Below are 13,354 nucleotides of genomic sequence, written 5' to 3'. Positions count from 1 at the left end.
TCTGTAAAGATAGTTGGTCCTTTAAGAGAAATCTTAGAAACTTTTTCTTCAAAAATCAATTGCAAATGATGTAATAGCCAGGTTATCTTTAGTGGAGACCCATGTGTAAAATTTGGAGCTATGGCCAATAAAATTTGACACTTTAGGATGGTTTCACAGCATACATTAATCTGTGCATTAATATAAAAGGTATATATCTTGTCAGGTCTTATTCCAGATAATTGTACTACTCGCTTAATGCCATTTAATAAAATTCTATCCACAAGCACTGGGTAAGGAGTAAGGTTTTGTTCTGGTTGTGCTGGGAGGTTCATCCACTCTATCACACTGTCTCCTTGATGAAGGACTGCTGTGAGTGTCTCTTTCATAGCAAAAACTGATATTTCCAAGGATTTTTGAGTACCTTTTTTAACCACATTGGATAAAGCCAGTTCAATTTCTCTCAACGCCTCTTGTGCTTCTTTTGTAAGCTGGCATGGTGAGTTTAAAGCAGTATCTCCCCTTAAAATGTCATACAATGGTTAAGCCTAACATTGGATGCATCTACTGGATATCTCCTATCAATTTTTGAATGTTATTTAAGGTATTCAACTATCTGTTCTTAAAGAAAGCTTTTGTACTGTAAGCACCTTAGGATATACTTTATATCCTAAATTCTGAAAAGGAGCATGCCTTTGAATTTTTTCTGGAGCTATGTGCAATTTGTAGTTCCTTAGGGTTTCTATTGTCTTTTGTAGACATGCTACTAACATTTGCTCCTCAGGTGCAATCCCAAGATATCATCCATGTAATGTAACAACATAACTTTTGGAATGCTTTTCTTACTGGAATAAAAGCAGCAGCCACATACATTTGACACATAGTAAGGCTATTTTTCATTCCCTGTGGCAGGCCTTCATTAGTACTCTTGGCTAAAAAGCTGAAGTATTCATTTGTAATCCTGTTTTAAGATGCCCATAGATTAATGGGGATTTGTTCAACAATAAAAGGAGTAAAAACTCTTGTTTTGCCTTCAAATATCCATCTCAAAGGGGTAACACTAACTTCAGCTGCTATTGATCCTACTACATCAGACATGTAGGTGACTGCCTTAATCTTTGGCCAGTGACTGGGCCAGTTTGCACCTCTAATGACTGTATAATCTGCAGCTGTGTCTACCAATCCTTCTAATGGTATGCCATTTATATAAATAATGAGTGTAGGTCAGTCAGCTGTAACTGTTGTTGTCCAGTATATTCCTGGATTCTGTTGCTGTGAGTTAAAATCACCAAACTGCCCTATTAAGAGTATGTATCACATTGTCTACCTGTATTAGTGACTGGGATATTATCTACACATTCTCCAGTTTCCCACATCAGTGTATGGATAACCACTGTTTTGTAAGCACTCTTAGAATGTAAAATGGTCAAGCCTACTGTACCTGGAGGTAAGGGATCCATAAGCTGGAAAGGAACAGATTTCACCTCTCCAGGAGGTATCTCAGTTGCCCCAGATGCATAAAACTCTATTCTCCCCAATTGTAATCCCTTTCTCCTATCAGGTTCCTTCTTGGCTGATTGGTCATTTCATGCCCCAAGTATTTTTGGTCTTGGACCCTGAGGCTGGGCCTGCATCCTGTTTCCCTGAGTCAATCTACATTCTGATGCCCAGATGCTTCTGCTCCATTGCATTTTGGACATGGGGTACTAGGTCTTGTTCTCTCACCCTGTTTTCTCACTCTGTCTCTATGCCAACATTGAGCTTTCAAATGCCATACTTTACCACACTAAAAGCATTGATGAGTCTCTCTAGAAGTCCCTTGCCAAAAGGAATCCTGTCTTCCTATGTTCATATCTTGAAAAATCTGCAACCTAGCCTGGGTATAAAAGGTATTTGTGCCCACTGTGGCACAGCATCTTATGATCTCCTCTAAAGGAACATCCTTGTGTAGTCCCCATATAATTCTTTTACAAACCCCATTAGCATTTTGTCTAGCAAGTTGTCATCATAACGTCTGTTACTGCATTTTCACCATTAGTCCATATGACAGCTGTCTGCAGACATCCCACAAAATCAGCAAAGGGTTCATTTGGACCTTGTGCTATCTTGTCTTCCTGGGAGGGAATTGCTGCTTTGATATCAGTAGCATTAATTTACTCATATGCTGCTATAGGATAATTAATCTGTGTTAAAGTGTCTGCATAAGGACCTATACCAGCTAGTTGATAAAAGGTGACTAGTATATTAACTGCCGGTTGCCTAATTCATTGGCTTGTATTCTACAGAGTTCACTATAATCAGAAAGCCACAACAAGTTTTGTTCAGGTTTTAAACATGATAGATTTCTGTAAAGTTCTTCATTTGGTTTTCTTGGGGGTCTTTGGGTAGCCTTCCTTTCAGTCAGAGTAATCACCACAAGAGTAATCCAAATCCTTTATCACCTCTTTCAAAGTCTTGTCTTCTTTCCTGGGGCCCAGTTAGTTTTCTTAAAAGCGTTTTGGAGTTTTGGTTTCAGTGGAGAAAATACAGGAGGAGAGCCTACCACAAAGGTGGTGTGAAATGGGATGAATGAATGTGGATGTGAGTCCCCGGGATTATGCTTCAGCCTCCAGTCCTTTTCTTGTCTACCTGTCTCTCTGAACCTCTAAGAGCTTAAGCTCCTCCTCCACTTCTCTTGTCTTCTCTGCCTCTCCTCTGAATCTATCTAAGGCTCCTGGCTTAAATGCTCTACACTGAGTATAAACTAATCATTATATTACTAGGAAACCATTATTTGTTGTAAGATTAAATCAATCATACTGGACTTAAGAGAACTATTAAACATCATGCTAAACTAGATAACCATTGTCTCATCAATTCCACTTACTACCTTGCTTCAAATTCAGAGTTCTGGCCTGTAACAAATTTCCAATCATTAGGGGTTAAAATTTCATAAACCAAATTCTCTAATTCCATCTTAACATAAGATGATATAGACCCATAAAAAATGCAAGCTTTTTTCAGATCTTTGATAATTTCCAGATTAAAAGGAGTATATCCTCTTCTTTCTTGACCTGAAGAGTCAAACTCTTCAAACAGGGTATGCTTCTACTCTCAAATCAGATGTATTTTGTCCTTCCTCTTTAGCTTTAACTAAAGCCTTTTGTAATCTTGTCTTAGAGGGTGGACAAACTGCTGCATGGGTGGTGCTAATGGTGTTACTGCCCCTCCCATTCCTCCTCTTCCCTCTGCCCAAGAAGGTGAAATTGAGGGAAGAGGGTCAGGAGAGCAGGGAATGCTCTAAGGGCCTGTGGTTAGGTATAACTGAGCTCGTGAAAGTTCTTCCAAGTTACCAACACACACTGCTTCTATATTAACCTAATTATGCATGCTATACACTCATCTTTGGGTGGGGAAGGCTCTTTTCTTAGTATTTGCCCCAGTTCAGCTGAAAAAACAAAAGTTTATCCCTTACCAAAGTTTCCTGTTTATCTATTTTTATACTTACCCTATTTCCTGGTCACAAGGATTTCTCTACTGAGTTATGATTGGTCAGTTGAACTGCTGAGCTTAGGTCCTTACATCCAGAGCCTCACATCTAGGATGTAAGGAAGGAAGAACCTAGATAGCTTTTTTAAGTGCTTCCTAGTTTAATGTGTTGAAAAAAATAGTAAATACTAGAAATTAAAAAAAAAAGGAAACAATGCTCTCACAGAACATACATTTTAACAGCAGAAGACAATACTTAAAATAACATATATATATATATATATTTTAAAAGAAACACGATATTGTACTCAGGCTGTACAGAGAGCTATAGTGGAGGTGCAGTAGACTTAGAAGTACACCAGGAGAGATGTGAACAATGTGTTGGAGACTTCTAAAGATATGACATTTGTGGGCAAGGAATCGTCAATAATTTAGCATCAAAGCAGAGTTGCTCAGAGAGGTAAAGCAGCAGATATACAGGTAGAGCAGACCGGAAAAGGAATAGAGAGGGAATAACAGTGAGTGGTAGCTATTTAAGTTTGTAGGTATAAAAATTAGATATTCTTAAGAACAGGTAAGATAAAAGTGGCTCTACAGTCAACAATCCAATCTTATATGTATCTTCAAATATGGCCTTGGACTTTTAATACTTCCTAGCTGTGTGACCCTAAGAAAGTTATTTAACCCAAGTTGCCTTGCAAATAAAAAAAAGAAAAGAAAAGAAAAAGAAAAAAAGGAAAAGAAAAAGAAAAGAAAAGAAAGAAAAAGAAAGGGACAAGCAATATCTAAAGTTTTCTCACCCAACCAGGTATCTCAGGTAGGCAGAGTCTACACTTCTGAGATCATGATTGTTTCCCTGCACTTTTTAAAACTTGAGCTAGAGCATAATCAGTTATTTCTCTGTTTCGAAAAAAAAAAAAAAAAAAAAACTCCTCATACAAACATTATTGTTAGATTCTGGTTTTTAATCTATTCTGCCATCTACCTCTATTTTATATAATGTCCAGACTAGCTTTCTGGAGGATCTCTGGATGGGCCTTGGTTTTAGGAGGAGAGTCACCACAAGGATGGTTAGGGATAGAGTCTGGAGTCTGTGAGTCTGAGATCAAACTCCAGCACACACTCACTCTCACACTCTCCTTCACTCTCCATCTCTCTCCAGTCCTATCAGCCCTTAAATACCCTATTACAATTACATCACTATAGCACACTGAGCATGTGCCAACTGTATAACCATCATATCACCCATGCTTAGTACTAAGTATATGTGAACTGGAGAACCATTATCTCATCTATCACACTGAGTAAACACTCGCTATAAGTATCCTTGTTTAAAGTATACTTTTCTCAGAGTTCTGGCCCTTTACAGAGCTCTGCTCCTAGAACCCAGCAAACAAAGTGCTAAGCTTACTTTGTAGGGGGACAAGGACCTTTTCACTGGATTTACTCACTGGGGCTGGAGCTGCTGGCAGTTTTCTTGCTGTGCTGGGATGGCCCTAATCAAGCCTGTGGGGTTTGGGTATTCACTATTTCCTTCTGTGCTAGGGTTGGAGGTCTCAGAGCTGGCATGCTGTTAAGCTAGGACAAAGGGGCCACTGCTGCTGATTTGTTTTGTGGCTAAGATCTTCCTGCTACATTGCCCATGTCATGCCAGTGCTGGGTCATGCTCCCCTTTTACCAAGTGAAACAGACTTTTCCTAATAGCCTTCTAGTTATCTTACTTTATAAAATATTTTCACTCCATATTTTTGTGGGTACTATAAATCCAGAATTCATTTAGAGGCTTGATTTAATGTTGTTTCTGAAGGAAAATGGGAAGAGCTCAGGTACTTCCCTGGCTTCTCTCTACCATCTTGGTATCACCCATCTAATTCTTCTGTTTCCTACACAGTTTTACTTTTAGAATCACATTATATTCACTTCTACCCCAATCTTTCTTTCAAACTATATAATTACTACTGACAATATTGAACATATAATTTTCATTTCCACATATAAAAATAAGTACTTTGCCCTTAATGAATCCCTTGTAATTAGCCTTTGATGTTTACCTCATATTTTTCTTGAATCTAATATGTCCAATTTAATATTAAATTCAGGTCTTTTGTAACAAAATCCTGAAAGTCTGGCAACTTGTTGAATGTTTTTTTTTTTAAGAATTATGCTTAACTTTTCTGGGGCCACAACCACAATTCTTTTTCTCTTTGATAAATAGTGTTCCAAGATCTGTGATTATTTAATGCAATTGCAGGTAGGTGTTTTATAATTCTTATTGTGGTTCTACCATATTTGAATTTTTTATTTCTTGTTGTCCATAACATTTTCTTTTTGACCTGGGGGTTTTAGAATTTGACTATGATGTTTCTTGGCTTTCTTTGTGCGATCTCTTTCAAGTAGTAATTGCTAGATTATTTATATATATATGTATGTATGTATATATATATATATATATGTATATATATATATGTATGTATGTATATATATATATATATATATATATATATATATATGGAAGAACATGACAAATAGGAAACAAGATCAGCTAGGGAACATGGTCCAGAACTCTTGATATCATTGCATTGTTCTCTGTTGGACAACTCTATTATTTTCTAATTTTCTTTATTGTCTTCTGTTATTCTTTCACTATGATATACAACAAGGCTTCTAATTTTATCACTCAAATGAAACTTCTTTCTATTAGGTTACTGAAAAATCTTTAAATTGACAAATTAGATATCCTTTACTAAATCTAATCCTTCTAGACCTCTCAATAGGATATGACTTCTGTAGACAATAAAATAAGAATTCAGCATAACTTTAATTCAAATTCTGTCTCAGTCACTTACTAGTTTTTTTAACCTAAATAAGACATTTAACTTTTATATACCTCAATTTCCTTGTCCATAAAAATGAGAAGATTGGAATTAAAGACTTTTATAGCTCCTTTCAGTTCTAAAATTAAAATCCTATGAGCCAAGAATTCTTCTTTACAGACTACTCACTCCCTGAGTTTGTGGGCTGGTTTCATCCCACTAAGTCATTCATTAGAGGATCAAAGTCTAGAAAGCATGGACATTTGCCATTAACCTTGACACTATTATCTCCACCCCCCCCCAGGAACAGCAATTGTGCAGACCCATCCACCAATCCAGGGTAGTTTAAATAATAATGGAACTAATGCCAAAGAGTTTCACCCATTCCCTAATATCTGATTCAACTGTTCCCTGGTGGTGTGACTTTGCTGATGGAGTACAATGAGAGGCAGTGAGAGAGGCTTTAAGGAAGCTCCTTGACACCATTGATAGATGGTTGGGTTTGGCATGAGGAAGACCTGAGTTCCTATCCAATGCTCAGATATTTACCAGTTGTGTGATACTGGACAAATCATGTAACTTTTATTTACCTCAGTTTTCTTATATGCAAAATGAAAAATAATGGAAACAAAAAAGGAAAAGAGTAGCATATACATGCTAGGGTTATTGTGAAGATCAAATCAGATAATAATTATTAAGCCCTTAGTTCAATGTCTTGTATATAGAAAGCACTATATAAATGTTAGCTGATATTATTATCATTAGGGTATTCTCATCTATATGGTTCTGGGAAAGAGCCTAAGTCTTTGGGTTAGCCATTTCTTTTTTTGCTTGTTTGTTTTAGATTAAGAAAGTTTTGCCTCAAATCTTGTGAGTTTTGAAAGTTCAGGAGAGGGAGAACATCTGGGATTCCCAGAATCTGAGTGTTGTAGTTAGTTTAAAACCAGTACCTAAAGGTGACATTAAGTAATGATCTTTGAGATCCAGCCCAGCCCTGGTTAAGACAAGTGCTCATTTAGCAGTGCTTGGTGGGACCAATGTTATGTAGGAACTGAGCTAAGTTTAAGTTCTTTCTCTCTAGAGATATAGGGGAAAATATGTTCCTAACATGTTGGAGGAATTATTTGTACATCTATTATTTCTATATTTTTAAAATAAATATCCCTTTGTAAAAGTTGACTGTAAAATACAGTATATTGATCAATTCTGATGGATGTGGCCATTTTCAACAATGAGATGAACCAAATCAGTTCCAATAGCGCAGTTATGAATTGAACCAGCTACACCCAGCGAAAGAACTCTTGGAAGATTACTATGACTACATAGAATTCCCAATCCCTCTATTTTTGTCCACCTGCATTTTGGATTTCCTTCACAGGCTAATTGTACACTATTTCAAGTCCAATTCTTCTTCAGCAAAATAACGGTATGGACATGTATACATATATTGTATTTAATTTATACTTTAACATATTTAACATGTATTGGTCAACCTGCCATCTGGGCGGGGGAAGGAGGGGGAAAATTAGAACAAAAGTTTTGGCAATTATCAATGTTGTAAAATTACCCATGCAGATATCTGGTAAATAAAAACTATAAAAGAAAGAAGTTGACTTTAAATGGAACTGGAAACTAGAAACCAGTCACTGTTAACTCTGTCTTCCTAACTGTCTCCCTTCTAGTCTTTCATTCTCCCTCTATTCACCCCACCACCACTACTTCACCAACTCCACTGGAAAGACTTAAAGTTCCAAACTTTCATATCAATAGCTAATAGGTGTTAGGGAGTCAGCTACAGATCCATGTTGCCCATGATCTCAACTGTATTACTCCAAAAGGACATGTGGACAAGTGATAACAGTTCTTGTACCCCAGACTTCAGGAGGAAGGACAAGAGCTCCTAAAATTTCTTTTCTGAAGACTATTCATGGAGATAATATTGAAGTTTCACATAAATTATAATTCTGCTTCAGGTGGAGTTATGACTAGATACCTAAGAAGTTTTCCTCTCATTCTAAGATTATATAATTCTAGATTTCTGCAAGCTGAAGTAGTTAGGGGGAAAGGAATGTTTCATGGAGATCATATCATATAATCATGGCGATTAATCCTAAAGAAAGAATCAGACTTAGGAAATCAGAAGGCTAGTGAAGATTATCCCAGTTTGGGAGAATAATGTAAGGAACGTTTTAGAAAAAGGTATGTTTGGTTGAGAGAAAGAGAGACAGACAGACAGACAGAGATAGAGAGAGACAAAGAGAGAGACACAGACAGACAAAGAGAGGAGGAAGGGAGGGAGGGAGGGAAAGAGGGAGGGAGGGAGGAAGGGAGAGAAGAAGAAGGAGAAAGAAAGGGAGAAGGAGAGGGAGAGAGAGGGGGAAGGAGGGAAAAAAGGGAGGAGGAAGGGAGAGACAGACAGAGAGAGAGACAAGATATGTAACTTGGGTGAAAAGAGGGAGTGATGAAGAAATGAACACATAAAGATAGATTACCCTAGATTTATTAAGATAGAGCCTTCCCCTCTCTCTCCCTTTGTAAGAAACACACATATATATATATATATATATATATGATATATAAATATCAGACATATTTATGCCCTATTGTCATGTAGTTTATCCCCCAAAATACCATCATCATTTTATTCATAATCCCCATGCTCCATTGTAAAGGAAGGAGGTGAAAGGAAAGGAGAGAATTTGGAACTCAAATTTTTGAAAAATGAATGTTAAAATTCTGAGGAAGGAATTGATTCTTCCCTCAGCAATGTTCTGGTAGATGTGAGAATCAATTCAAGGTTTGTGCTTTCTTCTGGAACCCCAAATAAAAGCTAAGTATTTAAAAATATAACAGGCATCCTTTTCATTGAAGAGGAGGTAATTAAAGCTGTCAAAACATTAGTATGATTTTTAAAAAATAATATTAAAAACTCTGCAAGCAATTGAAAAAAACATTATTAAAAAATTAGTATTGAGCAAGATGTCAATGCAAGATCCACATCCTTAATTTTTCTGGACACCTTTTCTAATAATAACTGAAGACCAAACATTCTATTGAAATCTGAGAATAAATCAAAGCATTTAGTAAACACCCACAATTTGGTGACGACTAAAATTGTTTTTTCAGAATCTCAGTATCATGATAAGTTCTAGCCCAGCCAATACCTCTCAGCAATCCAGTAATTTTCTCCCTTTGGTTCCCTTGAGAAATAACACATACAGAATGATGCAAACTTTTTAGTTAAGGAAATGGTTAATTTTTTTGATTTGATGTGGCCTGAATTGCCAGAGTTGTCAAGGGACATGAATGGCTTTTCACTAATATATCTACCCTAACTTCCAAGGGAATAAGGAAAGATAAATAGAATTGTATCTGCCCATTCCTTGAAGTATACCTTTATGTTCCATTTGTATTCACATTTTTTGAGCTTGTATCCAGATTAGGAACAGGTGGGTAACTGCTATTAAGCAGTGGGAAAATCTAAAATCAGAGTAACAGTATTGTTTTAATAATTGTGGGACTAATATTAGTAATAATAATTATAGGACTAAGTTATTTTCATGTCTACAAATACCAAAATTATCTACTATTAGACACTAATAGACACTATCTGTATCCAGAAAAGGAACTGTTAAATAGAAGTATGTATAGTGATATTACATATAAAATATATATTTGTATCTAAGGGTACCTGTCTACATCTGGACAGGAGGAGGAACAAAGGAAAAAGGGGGAAAATGAGGGGAGAGAAAATTACATAACAACTTTATGTATTTAAAAAGAATAGCAAGCTGTACAAAATAGATTTGCAGTTTCATGTGCAATCTTTATTCTGTTCTACAATGTTATGGATATGCTTGTTTTATTTCTAAAGTTCAGAATATAATAAATAACTTCTAAAAAAGCAGGGCTAGCATTCAGGCTAGTTCTGGGGCAAGGTCCTGAGGGGATGAGAGGAAAATGAGAGCTCTCAACATCCAGCCTTCAACATCTATCAACAATCAAGATCTTTGATCTTCATTTTATTTCAGACCAACATTATAGAGAAATACCTGTAGCATGAGCAGTAATAGAGAAAAGAAAAGAGACCAGGAAATTTCCATTTGAGGTACATTCAGACTCTCAGCTACCTTCTAACAAGGAGCAAATGATGGACAGGCTAGTTTAGGACAACATTTAATTAATATAAGAGGGTTGAAATCCTTGCTCTGTCACTAGTTCCCTACCTGACTTTGGACAAAGTCCATCTATCAAATGAAGTAATTGAATTACAACTTAGATATTTCTTCTAGTGCTGTGCTAATTTCTCCTTCCTAAATCTGGTAGTGGCCTTAGGTAAGCTTTTAGTGTGTGTGTGTGTGTGTGTGTGTGTGTGTGTGTGTGTGTGTGTGTGTGTAAAACTGCAAATGTATTTTAAAATGGATTTTTAAATTGCCTTGAAGGACCCTTTCAACTTTTTTGGTAGATTAAACAAGTCTTATATATTGAGATAAAAAAGGATGTCTGCCATTATCTTTTATAGCTCCCGTGTCTCCCGTGTCTTTCTCTGTTTCTATTTCTATCTGGATATCTCTATTTGTCTATCTCTGTCTCTATCTCTCTATCTCTATTACTCTCTCTCTTTTTCTCTCTCCCTCATATTTAATACAAGAAATGCCTTTTGAGAAAACCAAAATTGGTAAAGAGTGTGGTACTAATGAAGGTAATAGAAAAGAAAATATCCAGTAATTGAACACATTATTTTTTTTTAGAATTCAACTCCTGTTTGGGTTGAAATTGAAGGTAAATTTAGAGGAATGGAGTTAAGAAAAATCCATATGGTTCTAATGATTGGTAATCATGCTTGTTTCTAGGACTTCCAGGATATCCAAAACAAAATCACAATGGTCACATATAACTGGAGTAGCTTCAATCCAGACATATTCATCCTGGTAGGAATCCCAGGGCTAGAGCAGTTCCACTTCTGGATTGGCATTCCTTTCTGTGCTATTTACCTCGTGGCTATAGTGGGAAACTCAATTTTAGTGTATCTTATTGTCATGGAGCGCAGTCTGCATGAACCCATGTTCTTCTTCCTCTCTCTGCTGGCTTCCACTGACGTGGTGCTGTCCACAGCTGGTGTTCCCAAAACCCTCAGCATCTTCTGGCTTGGAGCCAAGGAAATCACCTTCACCGGCTGCCTCACCCAAATGTTTTTCATTCACTACAGCTTTGTTTTAGACTCAGCCATTCTGCTTGCCATGGCATTTGATCGCTATGTGGCCATCTGCTCTCCACTGAGATATAACACCACCCTGACTAATCAAGTCATCATTAAAATCATAGTAGGAATCTGCTTTCGCAGTTTCTGTGTCATTTTCCCACTTGTTTTCTTGTTGAAGCGCCTACCCTTCTGCCAGACACATATAATCCCACACACATATTGTGAACATATTGGTGTGGCCCGCCTCTCCTGTGCTAATATTGCCATCAACATCTGGTTTGGTTTTGCTGTGCCCATGATGACTGTAATTTCAGACATAGTATTGATTGCTGTCTCTTACGTACTTATCCTCCATGCTGTGTTCCGCCTCCCATCTCAGGATGCCCGTCAAAAGGCACTAGGTACTTGTGGTTCCCATGTCTGTGTGATCCTTATGTTCTACATACCAGCCTTCTTCTCCATTCTTACCCATCGATTTGGACACAATGTTTCTCGAACTTTTCACATCATGTTTGCCAACCTCTACTTAGTCATCCCACCAGCCCTCAATCCCATCATCTATGGAGTTAAGACAAAGCAAATAAGGCACAAAGTCATCATCTTGTTCTCTCCGAAGGCAATCCAATGACATGGTATTTTGAATAAGGAAAAGTTTATAAGAAGCTAACAATATGCAATTTTGATGCAGAATGGACATTTGTTTGTTAGATACTACCTGTGCATATGAGCTTTCAGTTAGAGAATATTTAAATCTTTACTTTAGACTGCAAGTTCTCTAAAGGAAGGTAATCATTCCAATCCAATTCAGTATAATTCAGCAACCATCTTTTATTCATGTAGCTATCTGCTTCACAGAATAGAACAAGTACATTGTAAAGATTCAGTAAATTATGCAGTAAATACTTCTGGAATAATTAAATAAATGTTATTAAGTTAATTGTGGAACTTCAGAAATGCAAAATACATTTTATCAAGATTACAAATTCCAATTTATTGAGTGGCACAAATGACTGCAAATAATCTGCAATTAGAAAACCTGACAAGTGAGTAATCTGGCTCCTTCTTGGGCTCTGTTTTTTCCTCTTCAGTGTGACCAATTTTTAACCTTAGGTGTTTCTCTTTAAATTATATCACCATATACATTATCCTTCTTATCACTTAAGTTCACCTTTATATGAATACGTCTTTATCTTTAACTCATTTGAGTTAATAGTGTGAGGTAAAATCTCATGACTGCTTTTTAAATCAATGTTTCTCTTACTAATTTTGATATGGAGAATTTTCCTCAATGATTTTCAATGATTGCAATGCAATTCTTATTTGAGAAGATTTTTCATATCTTTTGATTACTTATGTATTGGGGGAAAAACTTTTAGAAATGTATATATAATACATATACATGTATATAGTATGAAAATATATGTATTTATAAGACTTTTATGTTAAAATATTTAAAAATCACTAAAAGAAATACAAATTATCTTTTAATATGGAAAAGTTAAATAATGTCTCTGAGAAACCATAAAACACAGAGCTAAATAAGTAAATTGAAACTTTTTTTTTTTCATGAAAGGCGGAAGTGGAAATTCTTCAGAAGAAATATCTTATTTCATCCTGAGGAATGATTATATTTTGATATCTATGCCACATTACCTATCCTCTTTCATCTTTAATTGTTTCTGTACCTCTCTTTAAGGAATTGAGCTAGTTTGCAAATTCTCTAGAGAAGAGAAATTTCCTTTTCCCCAAAAAAATTTATTTTTGAGAGTTTCTTCCCCCTTGTAAGCTAAACTTCCATATAGAATTCTAGTCCATGTGATTCTATCTCCCCTTCCCTAAAACCTTTGAAATCTACTCTCCCCAATTCTAGACTGCTTTTCAGAATATGTCT

At 36.2% G+C, this 13,354-nt stretch overlaps 1 protein-coding gene across 1 annotated transcript; it reads left to right on the top strand.

The window, feature by feature from the left end:
- Positions 1-11,143: 11,143 nt before the first annotated feature.
- Positions 11,144-12,091, top strand: LOC141559928 (olfactory receptor 52H1-like). Its single transcript, XM_074297586.1, has one exon. It carries the CDS (start codon positions 11,144-11,146, stop codon positions 12,089-12,091), a length of 948 nt encoding a protein of 315 aa, XP_074153687.1.
- Positions 12,092-13,354: the final 1,263 nt, after the last annotated feature.

This window comes from Sminthopsis crassicaudata, chromosome 3, assembly GCF_048593235.1.
Source record: "Sminthopsis crassicaudata isolate SCR6 chromosome 3, ASM4859323v1, whole genome shotgun sequence".
NCBI lineage: Eukaryota > Metazoa > Chordata > Mammalia > Dasyuromorphia > Dasyuridae > Sminthopsis > Sminthopsis crassicaudata.
Note: the sequence above shows the minus strand (reverse complement) of the source record. Positions and strands in the feature narration are given on the sequence as shown.

Excerpts from the sequence above, each read along its gene's own strand:
- LOC141559928 (XM_074297586.1), top strand. The coding sequence starts at position 11,144 with ATGGTCACATATAACTGGAGTAGCTTCAATCCAGACATATTCATCCTG.